This window comes from Mercenaria mercenaria, chromosome 2 (assembly GCF_021730395.1).
Source record: "Mercenaria mercenaria strain notata chromosome 2, MADL_Memer_1, whole genome shotgun sequence".
Taxonomy (NCBI): Eukaryota; Metazoa; Mollusca; class Bivalvia; order Venerida; family Veneridae; genus Mercenaria; species Mercenaria mercenaria.
Genome location: NC_069362.1, coordinates 66,392,825 through 66,416,087, shown reverse-complemented (window position 1 = coordinate 66,416,087; position 23,263 = coordinate 66,392,825). Strand labels below are relative to the sequence as shown.

The following is a 23,263-nucleotide window of genomic DNA, read 5'->3' as shown; positions in this document are numbered from 1 at the left end:
AAGATATTGAGGCTGGGATTAGACTGGATATGACCAGGGAGACTGTTCCAGGAATGTGTAGTTCTAGGGTAGAAGAATTCAGGTGATATGGAATTTGGGACTGGGGTTCAAATTTCTAGTGGGTAAGAGGTGATCATGATCAACATAAACAAGCTGGTGTTGAATTTTATACAGGAATATGAGAGATTTATTAACCCTTTGATGTTCTGGAGTTTTCCAGTGGAGGCTGTTTATCATTAGTGTTACACTGCTGGTAAAATCATGATTATTACAAATATACCTGGTCGCAGCTCTCTGGACACTTTCACTTTTATTGGCAAGATGTTTCTGTCAGGGGTGCCAAACAACCTAGCTTAATATACTTACAAGAGAATCCTTATCTGACTGTTTTATGGAAAAACTATGTGTGTTTGCAATCTCACAGACTATTCTGAAATACATTTAAAAAGTTGAAACTGTTTCCCTTAAAGAGGACGGTGTCAAAACATCAGATACGGTCTGTAGCATCATTATAAGGTCCTCCCCCAATGTCTTTTCGAATAGGGGCACATGGACCTTTTAGAGGCCACTAGAGCTAAAAGAATAAATATCTTTGAATGACTTCTTAGGTTCACTTGATGGATCTTCATGAAAATTATTCTATAGAATTATTTTAAGGTCCCCTCCCTATAACCCTTACAGAAGAAAAAGGCCTGCTGCGTACTTTTGCTGTGTACATACAGTGTATATGATGCGTACATGATGTGTACTAAAATCAAGGGCTTTAAATAGTACGCAGGATATACACCGCACATACACCGATAGTACGTTTGTAGTACGCTTTTGACATGCAAATGAGCTCTGCCGCGTACTACTTGCTGGGTACATGCTGTGGACTACATAGTACACAGGATGTACGCTGGAGGAATTTAGTATGCGAGAAATAGTACACAGCACGTACGCGGCACATACACTTTTCACATGCAAATGAGCCTGCGGTGTACTACCCCTGCGGTGTACATGCTGTGTACTCTTGCGGCGTACATGCTGCGTACTCCTGCGGCGTACATGTGGTGTACTCCTGGCCAGAGTCCTGCGGCGTACATGCTGTGTACTCCTGCTGCATACATGCTGTGTACTCTTGTGGCGAAACTGCTGTGATAATGTAAATTCCTTACCCCACCAACTTTCGTATGCAAATGCTGATCATTTGGACAGATACAGAAAAATAAGTGACATGCATCAATAAGTATTTACCCTTACCAAAATAATGTAGATTGATGTTATCAAATAAATTAGTATGCTTTTCTTCATCCACTTTTCAATGAAATAAATCAATTTTTGTAGCATGTAATTTGGTAAACATTTGAAGAAAATGGCGTAACTGCATCAAGGGGAAACCACTTTAACGCAACTAAATATAAGTGTTGTGATTTATTATAGACAATGTGTGCGTAGTATGTATTTATTCTGATTAAAATCCATCTGAGAACAATCTAGGACTGGAATTATATAAGCATTTATACACATTTACGTCCGTAAAAAGTAGCGCACCAAAAAATTTTGGATTGATTTTTTCCAATGGGGCGAGCGCAATTAGCCAAAAACGTTATGGAAATATACAAGCGGCAAATCCGATGAACAACTTTTTAATTTGGTGAGGCCTTAATGAGTTAACATAATGAGCATTAAAGCCTTTATAAAACATGATAGAATGGTGTTTTGCTTAAGAGTATTCAAATAACAGTGAGAGCTATTAATTCTTCTCATTCGGGCGCTGTTGAGGCATTATCTTGGTAATTATTTCATGTATTACAAAATGTAATGCAACGAAGTTCAAATAAGGCTTTTCAATTATCCAAGCTAGAAAGCTCCAGGATTAATTCAAAATGAAAAAGAATATATTTTTACACTGCATGCAAGGTGCAGCTCAGAAATCACCAAGATGTAAGCTTCACAAATGAACATTGCAAATAGTTTGGCAAATTTTCATTGTTCAGAATACCGGTAATCTGAACTACTCTATGCTATTAAGATAAAAGTTACTCGGAAATCAAGTTCTTGCTTCCAAGAAAAAAAAAAATGTACAAATCCTTCCTGCATGAAGAGTATACTTCAGACTTTTACCTAAAAAAATTCAAAGTATAAACACCAAAAGAAAATTAACAAGTCCCTCCCGCGTATATGAAGTTTACTTCAGACTTTAACTTATAAAAAAAGACTAAGTATAAATGCCAAAAGAAATTGTACAAGTCTTTTCCGCGTATATGAAGTGTACTGCACAAATTTCAAAGTATCTGCAGTGTACATGCAGTGTACTATTTTCTTGTACAAGTCCCTCCTGCGTACATGCAGTGTACTCATTAAATTTTCAGAGTCTGTGCTGCGTACTTGAAGTGTACTAGTGACCTCCTGCGTACATGCTGTGTACTCGTCGAAATAGTACGCGGCATGTACGCAGCATGCGGTGTATGTAAAATGTACTCCTCTGGCGTACTACTGTGTTCGCAGCATATACACAGCAAATACGCAGCATGTACGCCACAGAGGCTTGCTTCTGTAAGGGAAGGGCTCAAAATTGAAATACAGTTAAACAACTTCTTCTCATGAACTGCATGTTGGATCTCCATCACACTTGGTCTGTAGCATCATTGTAGGCTCTTCTAAGTCTTTTCTGATAAGGATACTAAAAATTACTCCTCTACAGGTCAGTGCCTTAGGCCCTTTTGGGCCTCTTGTTATACGTAATCCTTAAGTCTATACATATCTCTTTATTACAGCTATACCCAGGAATCCATATGCAGTGAAGGTCACAGAGGACTTTCAGCGCAGAAAGTAAGTGGAGCTTTGAGTTTGATATTTTCATGCAGATTAAATTATAGGTCCCACAAGATTTATGCCTCCTGTATAATTATATACTTCATGTATAAGTGTCCAAAGGCAGTTTTCCTGCTGTTTAAGTTTGCCAGTGTAATAAGCCTTCATGTAGTATGCACCTTGTAAAAGTCCTACAATGTAGAATATCTTTTGTATAAATTTCCCATGATTGTATGCTTGCATAATGGTGTGCCTGCAGATTGTATGAGTGGATATGCTTGCTATAAAAGTCACTAAATTTGTTTACAAGGCCCCCCAAGGTGATATGCCTCATGCATAAGCCCCTCAGGTTGTTATGCCATTTGTCAAAAGTCCAACAAGGTTTGGAGCCTTCTATTCTTTGTTAGGGCGAGTTATAAGTATAGGTGGATGGTCCGGCAGCCATCGTCCATCATCATAATGTCAACATTTCTACTGAAACAGCTTCTGTTCGGAATCTTACAAAGTTCTGCTTGACCTCTTTTAGGGGTCATTAGTGCTTAGAGTAGAAAAACTCTAAAGATCTTCTCATGAACCACTGGATGGATATCAGCAAGCTTGGTATGTAGCATAGATCTTTCTCAGATTTGGTCAAAGGGTTCTACTTGACCCAATTTAGAGGATTCCAGGTCTTAAATAGAAATATTTTTAAACAGTTTCTCATATATCGGTTAATAGAGCTTATAACTTGGTCTTTAGCATGCTTGTATAAACCTCTCTCTAATTTAAAAAAATAACTTTACATTGCCCCTTTTAGGGACCGCAAGGGCAAAGAAATATAAAACCTTTTAAATGACTTCTTTCATGAACCATTCAATAGATTTTCAAAAAAACTTGATCTGTAGCCTCCTTGGATGGATCTTTCTCAAATATGTTCACATGGTTCCCTTTGCCTCCATGTACATAGGTAAAAATAGCAAAAAGCTTTAAATGCTTTATGAATGAATGTTCATCTAACTGAGAGAAACAGCCTGTGGGCTTTTCTGATTGATTCTTTCTGACTGAAGTAAGGGGCCACCTGAGCTAAAAAGAACCAGAAACCACTTAAATGACACATTTGATGGATATCAACCAAACATAGTCCGATGCAGCCCTACGTTGATCTTTGACAAATGGTTTTACTGTACTGCAGTAAGGGTCATTAAAGCTAGATATACAAGAATAAATTCAAACGACTTTCTCCCACAAACTATTTGATAGCAGATCATTATTCTGAGAAACATTGATCATTGCTTGAACTGTTGCAAAGTTTATTCAAATGCTTCTACTTGACTGTAATGACTTCAGACAAGCCACAAACGCTTAAATTGGTTCTTTTATGGACCTGTTTCAAGTTTGTTTAAATTGCCCTGCTGGACTGCTCTTCATTTCTATTAAAGGTTAAAATAGAAACACATTTAACCCTTAGCCTGCTGCAGGGGAATTCAACAGCCTTTGCAAACAGCTTAGAACCAGATCAGACGCCGATTAAATCGGCGTCTGATCAGGTTCCAAGCTGTTTGCTACTCTGACAATATTTCTTTCAATTTTGGAGAAAATTGAATGAACTTAACAATTTTAGCAGACGACATTTCCAGCAGACGACAATTTACCTAGCATGCTAAAGGTTAAACAACTTATTTTAATGAATGGCTTGATGGACATTCACAGAAGTTAGACAGATATACTCTCAGCCTACTCTGGTGGACTTTTCTCAATTTCTGTTCATATAGTTCAGCTAAACTTCTCTGATGCACTGCCAAGGCTAGAATTGAATGTTATGCAATACTTAAAAGCAAGAGCAGAAGGTAAGGGTCTTGCGAGCAACTTAAGACTTTGGTAGCATTCATGTTTTGAAAGAAATAAGTTAATGAAAAAACAAAATAACATATACTTCTAAAGTATGCATAGAGGGAAATATATTAAAGGTTGTGAAATATGTGCTGCACTGGGATTTGCTCAAAGTTATCCTCAGGAGGAACAAGTGCATTACTCTTGATGCAAACTTATTATCTTTTTATTACATATGTTATACACTTAGTTATTATTATATGAAATTATAATATAATTTTGTTCTTTATCCTAAGTAAATGAAAAATATTGCTATTAGTGAAATTTTAAGTCAGTGATGCGCATTAAAATGACATCACAAATGATGTTATGCACCCAATAGGAAATTTGTGTATCAGTATAGAAAAATACTCACGTCTCATGTCCTATTGTAGGTACTTGGAGATTGAAATATGTATGTTGTAAGAATAATTTCTCATGATAATGTATAATTATTTAATGTTTTTTTCACTAACTATTTTTCAGAGATCACATTATCACAAAGCAAGGAGTGCTGGCTGGGTATGGTAACTATTGAGATTATTTCAGATAAGTTTCTAAAAGTTCTTTTTCCTGTCAGCTTTTATAGTGTTTCTTTGCTTAATTTATATGCAGTTTGTCACTGCTGACAGAGGAGTTATTGTTAGAGTAAGGAATCTGTATAAACAGGTTATCACTGTTGATCATTACATAACGTTTAACTCTAAGAAGTGAATATTCAGTTTCAGACTGATTGTTTAACATTTATATACATGTAAATTGTTTGTTTACATTTTAAGATACTGTATTTGACTACAAATAAAGGAGATGCAGCATTTTGTAATGAGACTCCTTTAAGTACTTCTAGACGTTGTCATAGAGAACAGCTTATTTTATGGATTGTCTGTTTGTACACAGATTGTCTGTTTGTACATAGATTGTCTGTTTGTACACAGATTGTCTGTCTGTTTATACACAGATTTTCTGTTTGTACATAGATTGTCTGTTTGTACACAGATTGTTTGTACATAGATTGTCTGTTTGTACACAGATTGTCTGTTTGTACATAGATTGTCTGTTTGTACACAGATTGTCTGTTTGTACACAGATTGTCTGTTTGTACATAGATTGTCTGTTTGTACACAGATTGTCTGTTTGTACATAGATTGTCTGTTTGTACATAGATTGTCTGTTTGTACACAGATTGTCTGTTTGTACATAGATTGTCTGTTTGTACACAGATTATCTGTTTGTACATAGATTGTCTGTTTGTACACAGATTATCTGACGAGACTAAAGCTCATCTTCTTGGTGTAAAGTCATCATTGCTGTGTGGCAAGGTGTTTGATTTGAAGATAGAGGAGGTGCGTTTTGTTGGCTTCCCGGTACTCCTAGATGATGTTCCTGACAGTGGCAAGTCTGGACATAAAATACTCTCATTCAACATAGCCTTTGTACTTCAGGTAAAACATAATAATATTTCTTCAGAAATGTTTGATATCTCCTCCAAAATTGTGTTTGTTTTTCATGATAAAATGGGCTTCTACATCAAATAAGGCTGTTTAACAGTATTTAACAAAGCATTATAGAGCTGTATATTATTTAACTGCCATGCTTTACCATGACTGCATGTTGCCGTGTCTGTATAAATGTACAAGGTAATTCACACACATTGGTTAGTCATATATACTGTAAAATCATAAATTCATTATAAATGCTTTAATTTTCATAGAATCCATGGTTACCTTAATCCACTGATTCGCATTCATTTTATCTTTAAAGGTTGATAGTAGTCACCAAATTCATACCCCCACAAAACAGTTGTTTTGCTCACAACAATTTCAAGATAACCAAGATAATAATTTTTCCTCTGAATAATTCTTTTTTGTCTAGAAATTTTTGTTCTTTTGTCAGATTTGCCATTTACTTGTATTTGTAGATAAGCCATTACTCAAGACTAGCATGTTACTGTATACAATATTATGTTACAGGTGACATGAGGACCATGAATTATGTTACAGATGACTAGATCATGGATTGCATTATGTTACTGTATACTTTTTATGTTACAGGCAACCCATGGACCTTGGATTGTATCATGCTACCAGGATCTTGCGAAGCAGTTGACTGTAGCATTGAAGCATGAAGAAAAGAGATGTCATTACTTATCTACACAGGCCAAGATCATGACCACAGTATTTGATGAAGTAGCATCACTTCCTGAAGGTACATGTAGTTCTATAGTTGTAGAGATGAGTTCAAAGTCAGTAGTTTCCTGAAGGTAGTTCTATAGTTGTAGAGATGAGTGTAAAGTCAGATGTTTCCAGAAGGTACATTAGTTCTATAGTTGTAGATATGAGTTCAAAGTCAGTAGTTTCCTGAATGTAGTTTAATAGTTGTAGAGATGAGTGTAAAGTCAGAAGTTGTATGTAAAAATAATGTTGCACTCCTGTATCTGACAGCCAGATGAAGTAACATGACTTCCTGAAGGTAATTCTTTAGCTGTAGAGATGAGTGTAAAGTCAGAAGTTGTTTGTAAAAATAATGTTGCACTCATGTATCTGACAGCCAGATGAAGTAACATGACTTCCTGAAGGTAATTCTTTAGCTGTAGAGATGAGTGTAAAGTCAGAAGTTGTATGTAAAAATAATGTTGCACTCCTGTATCTGACAGCCAGATGAAGTAACATGACTTCCTGAAGGTAATTCTTTAGCTGTAGAGATGAGTGTAAAGTCAGAAGTTGTATGTAAAAATAAAGTTGCACTCATGTATCTGACAGCCAGATGAAGTAACATGACTTCCTGAAGGTAATTCTTTAGCTGTAGAGATGAGTGTAAAGTCAGAAGTTGTATGTAAAAATAATGTTGCACTCATGTATCTGACAGCCAGATGAAGTAGCATGACTCCCTGAAGGTAATTCTTTAGCTGTAGAGATGAGTGTAAAGTCAGAAGTTGTATGTAAAAATGTTGCACTCATGTATCTGACAGCCAGATGAAGTAGCATGACTCCCTGAAGGTAATTCTTTAGCTGTAGAGATGAGTGTAAAGTCAGAAGTTGTATGTAAAAATAATGTTGCACTCATGTATCTAACAGCCAGATGAAGTAACATGACTTCCTGAAGGTAGTTCTTTAGCTGTAGAGATGAGTGTAAAGTCAGAAGTTGTATGTAAAAATAATGTTGCACTCATGTATCTAACAGCAAGATGAAGTAACATCACTTCCATAAGGTAGTTTTATTGCTTTCTAGTTGTGCATCAGGTAAGTTGTTACATGTACAAATGGCATTGCTATCAGTTGCCTTACAACATGGTGATACTAAAGACCTAACATTTGAAAATCTGTTTCTTCCTTGGATGGACAAGGCAGGTAAATGTTCCTAGGAAAGAAGTCTTCTGTTCTTCCAATACATTGTATAATAGTTGCATTTTAATGCATTTTAACACTTTTGCTAAATTTAGGAATACTTGTCCATCATTACATGAACTACTGTTACACTGTTACAAAGTGATTTAAACTCAAGAAAATACTTTTTAAAAGAAATCTGATACTGGTGTTTTGGTTGAATATTGCTGACATCCGCTAGTTTGGTTTGCCTTTAAGATATGCTGACATCTGCTATTTTTGGTTTACCTTGCAGATATGCTGGTATCTGATATTTTTGTTGTACACATACCTTGCAGATATGCTGATATTTGCTATTTTGGTGTACCTTGTAGATATGCTGATATCTGCTATTTTGTTTTACCTTGTAGATATGCTGATATCTGCTATTTTGGTGTACTTTGCAGGTATGCTGGTATCTGCTGTTATGGTGTACTTTGCAGATATGCTGATATCTGCTATTTTGGTGTACTTTGCACATATGCTGGTATCTGCTATTTTGGTGTACTTTGCAGGTATGCTGGTATCTGCTATTATGGTGTACATTGCAGATATGCTGATATCTGCTATTTTGGTGTACTTTGCACATATGCTAGTATCTGCTATTTGGGTGTACCTTGCAGATCTGCTATTTTGGTGTACTTTGCAGATATGCTGGTATCTGCTATTTTGGTGTACTTTGCACATATGCTGATATCTGCAATTTTGGTGTACTTTGCACATATGCTGATATCTGCTTTTTTGATGTACTTGCAGATATGCTGATATCTGCTATTCTGGTGTACTTTGCAGATATGCTTATATCTGCTATTTTGGTGTACTTTGCAGATATGCTGGTATCTGCAATTTTGGTGTACTTTGCAGATATGCTGATATCTGATATTTTTGTTGTATCTTGCAGATATATGCTGGTATCTGATATTTTTCATGCATCTTGCAGATATGCTGACCTCTCCATTTGAGACAATCATAGAGAAGAGTGAACTAGCAAAGCAGCTACAGCAGATATATGACAAGTAGCATGATGTTTTCTTGAACATTTCATTTCATTGTTTCTTAAGGTTGTAAAAAAAATTTGTTCCAGTTTCAAATACTGTATTTTTATCAGCATTATTAGTCTTTCCAGTATTTAAGACAACCCATAAGCACCTATTACACCTAATTATGCTCTCCTTCGAAGAAGGAGGGGTATGTTGTTTTGTAGATGTCGGTTGGTCCGAATGTGGACCAATCCATTTCCGGATGATAACTCAAGAACACTTGGGCCTAGGATCATGAAAGTTGATAGGAAAGTCGGTCATCATCAGCAGATGACCCCTATTGATTTTGAGATCTGATTGTCAAAGGTCAAGGTGTCACATTGACCCTGAACAGTTAAACGGTTTCCGGATGATAACTCAAGAATGCTTTGACCTAGGGTCATGAAAGTTAATAGGGAGGTTGGTCATGAGCAGGAGATGACTCCTATTGATTTTGAGTCAGTATGTCAAAGACAAAGGTCATAGTGACCCATAACAGTTAAACAATTTCTGGATGATAACTCAATATAGCTTGGACCTAGGATCATGAAAGTTGTTAGGGAGGTTGGTCATCACAAGCAGATGACCCCTAATGATTTTGAGATCAGTAGGTCAAAGGTCAAGGTCACAGGAAAATTGATAGGGAGCGGGGTTCTAGCCAGGATTTTCTGAAGGCATGTTGCTGAAGGGTATTTTTGAAAAGAGCATAGACAACAAAGGGGGTGCGGGAGGGGTACCCCCTCGTGTTGGGGGGTAAGGGGGCCACCTCCAGAAAATATTTGATTGTGCATTTCAGAGTGAAAAACACAGTGTTATTTTCAATGTTTAATAAGCATCATTTACATGCTCAGAAAGAACAAATAGAGATAATGTGTCATAAAAAATTCCTCTGTAGTTTATTTGCTGAATGACAATGTAAACTTATCCAGTTATATAAGTTTCTGAAAATGTTCATTATTTATTTTACATAAAACAACACAATTTTAGCACTGCTTACAGTGAGCAAATTATTTCTGTTCCTTGTGCAGTTACTGAATGCATCAAGGGGGCATTTCGTGTTTGACGAGCTCTTGTATTATAAGTTTTGCTCTGTTCTTTGCACAAGTGTTGTCAAGTACATTTTTTCCCATACCCTACCATCAACAAGGATTTTCAGAGTTGAAAACCTGTATGTTAGATTGACAATGTTGGGCTAGAGGTGGATGTATGGGCAGCATCAAGTTTTCCATTTCTATGAGTTAGGGGTGAGATATATAACCCTTAGCCTGCTGCAGGCGAATTTAACAGCCTTTGCAAACAGCTTGGAACCAGATCAGACACCGATTAAATCGGCGTCTGATCAGGTTCCAAGCTGTTTGCTACTCTGACAATATTTCTTCCAATTTTGGAGCAAATTGAATGAACTTTACAATTTTAGCAGACGACATTTCCAGCAGACGACAATTTATCTAGCATGCTAAAGGTTAATGAAACTTTGCCTGTAGGTAGCTTATAGTAAGACCAAGGTTGGATATAGGGTAATTGGTCATAAATACTTAAAATAGAAATAACAGTTCCCACATGGTAACTTTGATTTGGATAGATATTATGGGAGTAATATTTTGGCCAAATTCAATAACTAGCTGGATCCTCCAAGTCTCTGGAGCTACAGCCCTTGAATTACTTAGGATTGCGAAAATTCACAGTGTCTACTTTCTGACTTTAGCACTTTTTATACAGTCTGTACCAAACTGGTTCCCAGTGTTTCAGGACATTTTGGCCATGTCCAGTAATCATCTGGGTGTCAAAAAATTGACAGTGTTGGCACTAAACTTGAGTAATTCTCATGTAATGTTCACCTGTCTGTATCACATTGTTTATTGGCATAATATCTAAGACAAGCATGATAACCAGCCAGATAGTCTTATTCTCTCTTGAGTTATGGCCCTTTGTTTATTTGGTCTCTAACTTAACTCCTACTTTGTTGATATCAATCATATTACCAATTTCTTCAAATTTCTGCTTCCACTTTGCATCCAGTGCTCAAATTTTGGAAATGTTTTAGCTAATTCAATATTCTGTTGGCCCTACATTCTTATACTGTTTCATGTTTTACATACTAGTAATTTAAACCAGCCCAAATGTTACCAAACAGATAAAATGGAACTATGTTGAAGAAAACAACAACACATTTATACCTTGCAGCAATACCCAAATGCAAGTTCATGTACAAAGGTACTTTTCTGCAGGCATTAGTATATTCCTTTGTTGCATGTTATTGTCAGAACTGTGTTGTTGGAGAGAAGTATGAGTGATGTATTATAATATTTCAGTTTGAACTCGCAGGGTTTGGCACATTTTTATGTGAACAGCTGGATTGAGATCAATTTCTGCCTTCCACACAAGCTTCACTACCTACAGGCTGGCTACAAATCATTTAAAAAACAGGTATTTCATCCTTTCCCTGACAGACTTTGGAGTTGGAAAATGTTTTGTTTACACTGGTCTATAGCCAAAACTATTCTCCAGCAAGCCTTCAATGTGTTTATATTTTTACATGATTTCTTATGTAGATGGCCAACCCATAGTTTGTACTTTATCACTAGGTAATTTTCAACACAACGATTACTGGGCTAATAAGGTAAACCTTTAAGAAATGAAACTGAAAGTTCAAGTAATGAAATACCTATTGGATCACCTGCCGGCCGATAAGGGCACTTTGCTCTGTTCTTCTAAAATAATTGCTTGATTGATCTCATCACTAAACTTGATTAGTAGGGTCATTTAAAGGTCTACTTCACATTTGTTTAAATTGAGGCACTTAAACCCTTTCTGCTCGCTGCTAGCACACCTGTGGTGTAGAATTCTTGATATGAGTAAGCTGTCCAGCTGACTTTCAAAAAGTCATGGGTTATACCCATGTGCCCACCTGTGATGAAATAGTACCCATAGGGGCACCAGGGTTATCCGCCACCACCAAAAGTTTGAAAGTCACCATATGACATATAGTTGTGTCGGTGTGACATTAAACCCAACAAAAATTAAAAAAAAAAAAAAACACCTTTTTTTAGCCATTTTATCTAAAAAAGAAATATCTTTAAACAATTTTTCTCACGAGGTGCTGGATGGATCCTCATCAAACTTTTTTCTGTAGCATTCTTATAAAGTCCACCATTAAAGTTCTTCAAATGGCAACAAATAGCCCCTTTAGGAGCTCAATACAAATATCTTTAATGAGGAAGCCATCCAGCTGGCTTACGGAAGGTCAGTGGTTCTACCCAGGTGCCTGCTCATGATGAAATAATGCACGGAGGGGCACCTAGGGTCTTCCTTCACCGTTAAAGCTGGAAAGTCGACATATGACCTATAATTGTCGGTGCGACGTTAAATCCAACAAATATCTTTAAATTACTTTTTCCAGTGGATCTTCATTAAATTTGGTCCGTATCTTCATTGTAAAGTTCTCTATAATTTGTTCAGATGGGGTGCACTTGACCTGTTTAATGTTTTTAGCTCACCTGTCACAAAGTGACAAGGTGAGCTTTTGTGATCGCGCGGTGTCTGTCGTCCGATGTCCGTCCGTGCGTCAGTGCATCCGTGCGTCCGTAAACTTTTGCTTGTGACCACTCTAGAGGTCACATTTTTCATGGGATCTTTATGAAAGTTGGTCAGAATGTTCACCTTGATGATATCTAGGTCGAGTTCGAAACTGGGTCATGTGCAGTCAAAAACTAGGTCAGTAGGTCTAAAAATAGGAAAACCTTGTGACCTCTCTAGAGGCGATATTTTTCAATGGATCTTCATGAAAATTGGTCAGAATGTTAACCTTGAAGATATCTAGGTCAAGTTCGAAACTGGGTCACGTGGGGTTAAAAACTAGGTCAGTAGATCTAAAAATAGAAAAACCTTGTGACCTCTCTAGAGGCCATATTTTTCATGAGATCTTCATGAATATTGGTCAGAATGTTCATCTTGATGATATCTAAGTCAGATTCAAAACAGGGTCACGTGGGGTCAAAAACTAGGTCAGTAGGTCTAAAAATAGAAAAAACATTGTGACCTCTCTAGAGACCATATTTCTCAATGGATCTTCATGAAAATTGGCGAGAATGTTCAGCTTGATGATATCTAGGTCAGGTTTGTAACTGGGTCATGTGCGGTCAAAAACTAGGTCAGTAGGTCGAAAAATAGAAAAACCTTGTGACCTCTCTAGAGGCCATATTTTTCAAGGGATCTTCATGAAAATTGGTGAGAATGTTCACCTTGATGATATCTAGGTCAAGTTTAAAAGTGGGTCACGTGCCTTCAAAAACTAGGTCATTAGGTCAAATAATAGAAAAACCTTGTGATCTCTCTAGAGGCCATGTTTTTCAATGGATCTTCATGAAAATTGGTCAGAATTTTTTATCTTGATGATATCTAGGTCACATGTGCTCAAAAACTAGGTCACTATGTCAAATAATAGAAATAACGATGTCATACTCAGTTGAACACTGGGTCATGTGGAGATAGGTGAGCGATTCAGGACCATCATGGTCCTCTTGTTATACTAAACACAGTTGTAACCATTCATCATGTAGTGTGACTTTTTTACATGTAAGGTCAAATAGTTAATTTCAGGTGAGCAATTTAGAGTCACTATGGTCCTCCTGTTTATATTGTTTTATTGTTGTCTTACAGCCTGAGTTTATACAGAAAAGTCTCAAGTCCTTAAGGTAAGTACTTGGACATGTAATGAGGGAAACACATACATAAGTATGTTACAGTATACTAAATACCTAATAATGAGTGTTACATGATAAATATATGAGCCGTGCCATGGGAAAACCAACATAGTGGCTTTGCGTCCAGCATGGATCCAGACCAGCCTGCACATCCGCACAGTCTGGTCAGGATCCATGCTGTTCGCTAACGGCTTCTCTAATTACAACAGGCTTTGAAAGCGAACAGCATGGATCCTGACCAGACTGCGCGGATGCGCAGGCTGGTCTGGATCCATGCTGGTCACAAACCCACTATGTTGGTTTTGTCATGGCGCGGCTCAATTATATTGTATGCACTTGTTGAATTGCTTGCCTGGTTGACTTTCGATCAGCAAGTCCTTCAGTAAGTGTTTCATTACATGACGCCAGAAATAGATTTCGAAGTATTTCTTCTTACATTTTGATTTCAGTCTGTTGATCCTGTGTTACACTATAGAATGGTCAATAGCAAATGCCATAAAGTGGTTACGTACTAACATTATGAGTAAATATTAGTGTTAAAGCGCTAGTGCATAATGATGTATATTGAAGCTTGATCATGTACCTAATGATGTAACAGTATAAGAATGTAACGGTGAGTGTAACTGTATAAGAATGTAACGGTGAGTATAACAGTATAAGATTGTAATTGTGAGTGTTAACCCTTACCCTGCTAAATTTCTATAATGAACTTGTCCCTCTTTCAAATTGGACAATACCATTAACTGATAAAACTTAAAAGGGGTGCTTATTAAGAAGATACTGTCTGAATGGCGAACAGTGCAGATCTTGATCAGACTGCACAGATGATAAGGGTTAAACACATGTGTTTATGGTGGCAATAACATCCGGAACAACTTCCAATATAAATTTCATATAAAAAGTACTCATTTCAGTAGTCTATTTGACTACTTATCATCAGACAAACATGCAGATAGGTTTTGAAATTTTGATATCTAATGTCAGTATTTTTCTGTCAGGCCGTATCATGGGATTCTACTGTTACAAAGTGACAGTGTGTTATTGGAGTCACTTCCAGTAGACTGTACCCCAGCATTAAGCAGACTGATTCAAGTTGCAAATCCACTCAGAAGCTTACAGATGCTTGCTCTTGAAGCAGATCTCAGTTTGTTTCAGGTAAATTTTCTACATACACACTATCTTGCCTCTTTACACTCTGTACACGGCTACTGGATTCCAAATTAGGTAATACGAAGAAATTCAGCCAGAGAAATATGAATTTGGGTTGAGGTAGAATTTTTTAAATCAAGAATTTTTTTTTTTTTTTTTTAAAGTTTTGGAAATGATTGTTGTTTCACAATAAAGATGATTATAAACATAAACTATAAGATACATTGTTTAAACATAGCATGCATATTACAGGTGCATAGGGCTTCTGCTAGCAATTTTTAGCTCATCTGATTTTTTGAAAAAAAATGATGAGTTATTGTCATCACTTGAGCGGTTGTCGGCGTCGGCGTCGGCGTCGGCGTTGCCTGGTTAAGTTTTATGTTTAGGTCAGCTTTTCTCCTAAACTATCAAAGCTATTGCTTTGAAACTTGGAAGACTTGTTCACCATCATAAGCTGACCCTGTATAGCAAGAAACATAACTCCATCTTGATTTTTGCAAGATTTATGGCCCCTTTGTACTTAGAAAATATCAGATTTCTTGGTTAAGTTTTATGTTTAGGTCAACTTTTCTCCTAAACTATCAAAGCTATTGCTTTGAAACTTGGAATACTTGTTCACCATCATAAGCAGACCCTGTACATCAAGAAACATAACTCCATCTTGCTTTTTGCAAGAATTATTGCCCCTTTTGGACTTAGAAAATCAGTTTTCTTGGTTAAGTTTTTTGTTTAGGTCAGCTTTTATCCTAAACTATCAAAGCTATTGCTTTAAAACTTGCAACTCTTGTTCACCATCATAAGCTGACCCTGTACAACAAGAAACATAACTCCATCCTGCTTTTTGCAAGATTTATGGCCCCTTTTGGACTTAGAAAATATCAGATTTCTTGGTTAAGTTTTATGTTTAGGTCAACTTTTTCTCTTAAACTATCAAAGCTATTGCTTTGAAACTTGCAACACTTGTTCACCATCATAAGCTGACCCTGTACAGCAAGCAACATAACTCCATCCTGCTTTTTGCAATAATTATTGCCCCTTTTGGACTTAGAAAATCATTTTCTTGGTTGAGTATTATGTTTAAGGCAACTTTTCTCATAAACTATCAAAGCTATTGCTTTAAAACTTGCAACAGTTTTTCACAATCATAAGTGGACACTGTACATCAAGAAACATAACTCTATCCTGCTTTTTGCAAGAATGATGGCCCTTTTTAGACTTAGAAAATCATGGGTAGGACAATATTTCTATTATACAAAAAAAATCAGATGAGCATCAGCACCCGCAAGGCGGTGCTCTTGTTGGATGTTGCCATTGTGCAAAATTTCCCTTATACTGGTGGTATATTTTTTTCTGATCGTAATTGTGGTCCTTTGCTGCTAATCTGATACATGTCTTGCACCCATATCGCAAGAACAATAACCAGACTGAAAATTATTTTAGCCGCACGATGAGAAAACCAATATAACGTGTTTGCGACCAGCATGGATCCAGACCAGCCTGCACATCCGCACAGTCTGGTCAGGATCCATGCTGTTTGCTTTCAAAGCCTATTGCAATTAGAGAAACTGTTAGCGAACAGCATGGATCCTGACCAGACTGCGCAGATGTGCAGGCTGGTCTGGATCCATGCTGGTTGCAAATGCACTATGTTGGTTTTCTCATGGTGCGGCTCATTCACCAAGTTACATCTGACAGTCTATCTATAGGGCATATGTAATTAACAGTTTTTGTTCTGTATATCATTTAAATTTTAGGTGTTCCAGTTAGTATGCCATCTAGTGTACTGGGCAAAAGCGGTGATAATCTACCCACTGTGTGAGACTAACATTTATGTTCTCTCACCTTCAGCCAACACACATGTGTAAGTTTCTCAGTGATTCCCAGCACTATATGTAATGTGATCAAAATGATGAAAAAGCATGTATTTTGGCAAGTAGGTTTGATAACCTAGTATCTAATTCACCAAGTTACAGACTACAAAATAACCACATAAAATCCTACTTTCATATGCAATGTCACTGAAGACATAGCCACAAATAATAGATATCAGAATTTAAATATGACTGCCTTCTTTGACAGATGCAGTCCAGCCTGTCATTAGAGTATACACATTTTTCCGTAACAGACTATAAAAAGTCATACTTGACCTGACTCTTGTTGTACGAGTGCTTTTCATCCCAATAATCACTTAAGTCATTAAGATATGTCTTTATGGATCCTCATGCAAACTGTCACATTATACTTACTTGTATAACTCTTAACCTTTTGTTTGGTTAGTCTGTATGAACACAGTAATGTAGATGTGAGATTATAGCATACTCCCAGGATAGATGTGTGTATGTTTAATTAGTCCCCTACTGGTTGAAAACCAGTTTTGGGGACTATAGGAATGCTCTTTTCCGTCATTCCGTCTTTCCGTCATTCCGTCTTTCCGTCATTCCGTCATTCTGTCATTCCGTCATTCCGTCCGTCCGCAATTTCGTGTCCGGTCCATAACTCTGTCATCCACGAAGGGATTTTAATATTACTTGGCACAAATGTTCCCCATGATGAGACGACGTGTCATGCGCAAAACCCGGACCCCTAGCTCAAAGGTCAAGGTCACAATAGAGGTCAAAGGTCAACAAGGCTTTTTTTCCTGTCCGGTTCCACAACTCTCCCATCCTTGAAGGGATTTTAGTATTACTTGGCACAAATGTTCCCCATGATGAGATGATGTGTCATGCGCAAATCCCGGACCCCTAGCTCAAAGGTCAAGGTCACAATTAGAGGTCAAAGGTCAACAGGGGTTTTTTCCTGTCCGGTCCATAACTCTCCCATCCATGAAGAGATTTTAATATTACTTGGCACAAATGTTCCCCATGAGGAGACGACGTGTCTTGCGCAAAACCCGGACCCCTAGCTTAAAGTCAAGGTCACAATTGGAGGTCTAAGGTCAACAAGGCTTTTTTCCTGTCCGGTCCATAACTCTCCCATCTATGAAGGGATTTTAATATTACTTGGCACAAATGTACCTCATAATAAGACGATGTGTCATGCACAACTTTCAGACCCCTAGCTCAAAGGTCAAGGTCACACTTAGCAGTCAAATGTTAACATAGCATGAACAGGGGCTGTTTCGTGTCCGGTCCATAACTCTGACATTCATTAAGGAATTTTAATATCACTTAGCAAAAGTGTTTCCCCATGATGAGACGACGTGTCATGCGCAAATCCCGGACCCCTAGCTCAAAGGTCAAGGTCACAATTGGGGGTCAAAGGTCAACAGAGTTTTTTTCCTGTCCCGTCCATAACTCTGCCATCCATGAAGGATTTTAATATTACTTGGCACAAATGTTTCCCATGATGAGACGACATGTCGTGTGCAACACCCAGTACCCTAGCTTAAAGGTCAAGGTCACACTTTGAGATCAAAGGTCAAGAGGATTTTTTTCCTGTCCGGTCTATGACTTTGTCATGCAAAGCAGGATTTAGATATCAGTTGGCACAAATATTCCCCTGGATGAGACAACATGTCATGCGCAAGAACCAGGTCCCTAGGTCCAAGGTCAAGGTCATATTTAAAGGTCAAATTCAAGAATGACTTTGTACGGAACATTTCTTCTTCATGCATGGAGGGATTTTGATGTAACTTGGACCAAATGTTCACCACCATGAGGCACCCTTGTTTTTAGAATTACGTCCCTTTGTTTTTACTATAAATAGATTTTATTGTAACTTTTTTATTACTGGCGGTAGAGAAAAATCGAGACCACTTTTCTGTGGTACAGCATGCATGTTACATCCAATTTTTAGGTGTATTTTGACCTATCTCTACCTGGTAAAGAGTTTCTTGTGGACTTATATTATTATTTTTTTTTTTTTTTTTTTTTTTTTAAAGATTTATTTCCCTTTGTTGTTACTATAAATAACTTACATGATAACATTTTTATAATCAGCCAAAAAAATTCAATATGAAAACACGCTTTTTACACGCCGATTGAAAATTTTCAAAATGGTGGCGGTAATACAACAGCGCGTCAAATGTTTAAATGGGATGACCTGCTATTTTTAGATAAAATTGCGACGGTCTAAATTATAATCGTTTTGATTTTTTGTATCATTTTGAAGCTAAAACACTGAATTAGTTAAATCTGTTCATGATTATGCTGACAGAATCGTGAAATAAAACGCTAGGATCGGCGGGTTTTGCTAGGTAGGATCGGGTTACCAGAAACATATATTTTTTGGCCTTATTACATATGATGATCCACGCTTTAAACAAATGAATACGTTGTGTATATGCCAATCACTTAATAAGAATTTAAAGCTTCCATTAAAACAAACCGAATATTCGAATATATTTTTGCTAGGTAGGATCGGGTTACCAGAAACAAACATTTTTTGGCCTTATTACATACGATGATCCACGCTTTAAACAAATGAATACCTTGTGTATATGCCAGTCACTTAATAAGAATTTAAAGCTTCCATTAAAACAAACCAAATATTCGAATATATTCGAATATGGCAAACCAAATATTCGAATATTGATTTCAGTATTTGTTCCCATTTTTACCTTTCAAGGTCGTCTAAGTTGGTAGAAGATTTCACACAGCAGTTTCCAGGCAAATCTTTACCAGTAGAACTAGCAGAGTTCTCATTTCCTACTCAGCTGAGACAAACACAGACTGCCGTTAACCAACCAGGCAGCACAGTAAGTTCATCTGTCATGTATCCATAACACAAGCTGTGTTTTTAGCTCACCTGTCACATAGTGACAAGGTGAGCTTTTGTGATCACCCTTCGTCCGTCGTCCGTCGTGTGTCCGTGCGTCCGTCCGTCCGTCCGTGCGTCCGTCCGTCAACAATTTCTTGTCTGCACGATAGTGGTTTCATTTATGATTTTATTTTAACCAAACTTGCACACAACTTGTATCACCATAAGATCTCGGTTCCTTTCTTGAACTGGCCAGATCCCATTATGGGTTCCAGGGTTATGGCCCCTGAAAGGGCCAAAATCAGCTATTTTGACCTTGTCTGCACAATGGCAGCTTTATTTATGATTTGATTTTTACCAAACTGGCACACAACTTGTATCACCATAAGATCTTGGTTCCTTTCTTGAACTGGCCAGATCCCATTATGGGTTCCAGAGGTATGGCCCCTGAAAGGGCCAGAATTAGCTATTTTGACCTTGTCTGCACAATAGCAGCTTCATTTATGATTTTATTTTAACCAAACTGGCACACAACTTGTATCACCATAAGATCTTGGTTCCTTTCTTGAACTGGTCAGATCCCATTATGGGTTCCAGAGTTATGGCCCCTGAAAGGGCCAGAATTAGCTATTTTGACCTTGTCTGCACAATAGCAGCTTCATTTATGATTTGAATTTAATCAAACTTGCACAAAACTTGTGTTGCCATAAGATCTCAGTTCCTTTGTTGGAACCGGCCAGATCCATAATGGTTCCAGAGTTATGGCCCCTGAAAGGGCCAAAATTAGCTATTTTGACCTTGTCTGCACAATAGCAACTTTATTTATGATTTGATTTTAACCAAACTTGCACACAACTTGTATCACCACAAGATCTTGGTTCCTTTCTTGAACTGGCCAGATTCCATCATGGGATCCAGAGTTATGGCCCCTTGAAGGTCCAAAATTGGCTATTTTGGCTTTTGCAGCCATATAGAGACTTCATTTATGGTTTTATTTGATACAAACTTCCAAAATATCTTCAGCAACAATAAATCTTGGATTCCATGACAATCAGATCCAATCTAGTTCCAGAGTTATTTTATATCTGATTACCTCCCCTGATTGTAGTCAAAATGGATTTATATCAGTAATACTTATAGGATTTACTTGAAATTTCATTATTATCATTAGTTGGACTGAGTCAATCAGGGTAGATAACTATGGACTGATTTTATGTCAAATTACCTCCCTTTATTTCAAATTAAAATGGGTATATCTCCGTAACTAATGAAGATACTGATCTGAAATTTCATTTATGTCAACAGATTTATTTGGCAGATCCTTCTTTTCTTCACTTACAATAATTTTCGTTTTAATTACTTCCCTTTTACGTTAATATAAATAGCTTATTTTTAGTAACTTTTTTATTATTGGCCGTAGGGAAAAACCGATACCACTTTTCTGTGGTACAACATGGATGGTACCTCCAATTTTTAGGTGTATTTTGACATATCTGTACCTTGTAAGAATTTTTTTTTTCTTTTTGGTTAAATTTCTTTCCTTTGTTGTTCCTGCCCTTTGGACTTAGATATTTTTTCTGAAGACCTTCTTGTCCTCAAGTGCAATGATAACAGGTGAGCGATATAGGGCCATCATGGCCCTCTTGTAATTAAGAAATAATGTATGAAAAAATTGTGTTTTAATGTATTTGATACATGAAAAAGAGATTATATGTATGCAAAATAATTTTACAAGGGCGTATCCTGAGTGAATTATTCTGATGACGTATAACCGATTTTGAGTGTATTAATTCAAGTAAAACACAATTTTGCTTTACATTATTTCAATCCTAATATGCTCTTTATTTAAAACAGAAGATAAAATATAGTAGCGCTCTTTCTTGGTTGCAACAAAAAACATTGGCACCATGGCTCGCTAACTTGATGCAATTTTAGCGTAAGCATGTTTTTACAGAAACAAGTATATTAGAATAATGAATTTTTCTCACGAAAACAAGATAGAAGATGAGGAATCTCAGTAATGTAGATGTTCCAATGTAAAAACATTTAAAATCTGAAGTAACCAGTGCTGAAGTTGAAAAATCTTGTGAAAAGTCACTGACACCTGTCAAAGACAAATTGGTGAGAGAAAAAGTAGAGATATGGTATTTCAGATGTTCAGCAAAAAGATAGAAATATTACAGAGATAACGCGAATCTGCTTTTACAGTATGTGTTAAAGGTCATATTGCGCCTTTTCAGCTGTTGATGGTGGAGGATGACTTCAGGTGCCCTTCAGGGCATTGTTTCATCACAGTTGGGCACCTGTACTTAGAATTTGCAAGTTAAAATTTTGAACTTCCAAAACTAATGCAGATACTTGGTTTAAACTTCACAGATATGTTGGTTGCGATTGAACAAGAGCACAGCATCAAGTCGCAGAACTCATATAGATTTGGACAGTATACCTTTTCTTAGATAGAAAATCCATTTTACTGACACGTTCTCGAAAAGTAAAGCGTGCTGTCAGAAGACAGCTCTTTTTTTTTGACGACCAGTTTGTTTCTGTCATTGGGAAGAACAAGTTGTTTTTAAAGAAGATTTTTGTCTAACTTTCAATCAAAGTACAATATTTGTTTATGGTACTCTTCAGGATTTGAAGGTAAGGATGGTAGTGTGGATGTTACAGCGCCACCTGTTGATACAGTTACATCAGTACATAATTTTCGTGCCACCAGTACGTCGTAGGAAGCACAAGGTTTCAGATGAGACGGCAAAGGTTCAGATCCTGGCAGATGATTGGAGTATATTTGAAGGAGGATTACAGAGGTCACCTAGCTTCTCTGACGCAGCTTCAGGTTTTCTCACAGTTTTTAATTAGAAATTGTTTGAATGTTGTTATAACAATTGTTAGTGCCCTACTGGTGGCACACCTAAGGGGACTATAGGAATGCTCCCCGTCTGTCTGTCTGTCTGCAAATCTGGATCCTGCAATAACTAAAACAGTATTCAAGCTAACTTCATAATAAAATCTGTAAAAAGATCCTTTGGAAGCATAGAATGCAACCAAGCAGAATTATAGCAGACTCGGTTTGATTGAGTCTGTTCATGAGAGGTAATGAAATGTGCAACACCTCTCACAAACCCACTGGCTTAAGTGGAACTCTATTACACATATATTGAATGGACTCCATGAACTGAAAGGACCAGAAAATATAACAATACTGAATCCAAGTACAGGGAGACTTTTTACAACAGCCACACGGCACTTAAGGATTGCTGTTGTGATAGTTAATAAAATCTGTAAAAGTATCCCTTGGAAGCATAGAATGCAACCAAGCAGAATAATAGCAGACTTGATTTGATTGAGTATTCATAAAACTTTGTATGTCAGAATAGAGGGCAATATGTAGCTTATGCACGTACATGACTTATGCTTGTAGGTCAAAGGTCAAGGTCACTATTGAAGGTCAAGTAAAAATTGTTTCTGCTCCATAACTTTTATATGCATTGATGGATTATCATAATGCTACACACAAACGTTCCCCATGATGAGACAATGTGTCAATGTATGATCTTTGCCACTTTTGGTGGTTTGGTGTATATGAGTGCATCCGTCCGTGCATCTGTCCGATTTTGTCCGGACCATACCTTTAACTCCTTGGGGCCGAAATGCGACTAAAGGCACTTTATTTTCTACCCCCGTAGCT

At 37.1% G+C, this 23,263-nt stretch overlaps 1 protein-coding gene across 1 annotated transcript in view; it reads left to right on the top strand.

The window, feature by feature from the left end:
* The window catches only part of LOC123564148 (GATOR complex protein NPRL3-like), a 33,479-nt gene that overhangs the window by 6,626 nt on the left and 3,590 nt on the right, over positions 1 to 23,263 (top strand). Inside the window, exons 2-12 of the mRNA XM_045357506.2 lie at positions 2,760 to 2,814; positions 5,131 to 5,166; positions 5,903 to 6,086; positions 6,696 to 6,849; positions 8,947 to 9,022; positions 11,338 to 11,452; positions 13,685 to 13,719; positions 14,727 to 14,883; positions 16,632 to 16,738; positions 19,444 to 19,573; positions 22,207 to 22,411. Coding sequence (XP_045213441.1) covers positions 2,760 to 2,814; positions 5,131 to 5,166; positions 5,903 to 6,086; positions 6,696 to 6,849; positions 8,947 to 9,022; positions 11,338 to 11,452; positions 13,685 to 13,719; positions 14,727 to 14,883; positions 16,632 to 16,738; positions 19,444 to 19,573; positions 22,207 to 22,411 — 1,254 coding nt within the window. The remainder of the gene's footprint in view (positions 1 to 2,759; positions 2,815 to 5,130; positions 5,167 to 5,902; positions 6,087 to 6,695; positions 6,850 to 8,946; positions 9,023 to 11,337; positions 11,453 to 13,684; positions 13,720 to 14,726; positions 14,884 to 16,631; positions 16,739 to 19,443; positions 19,574 to 22,206; positions 22,412 to 23,263) is intronic.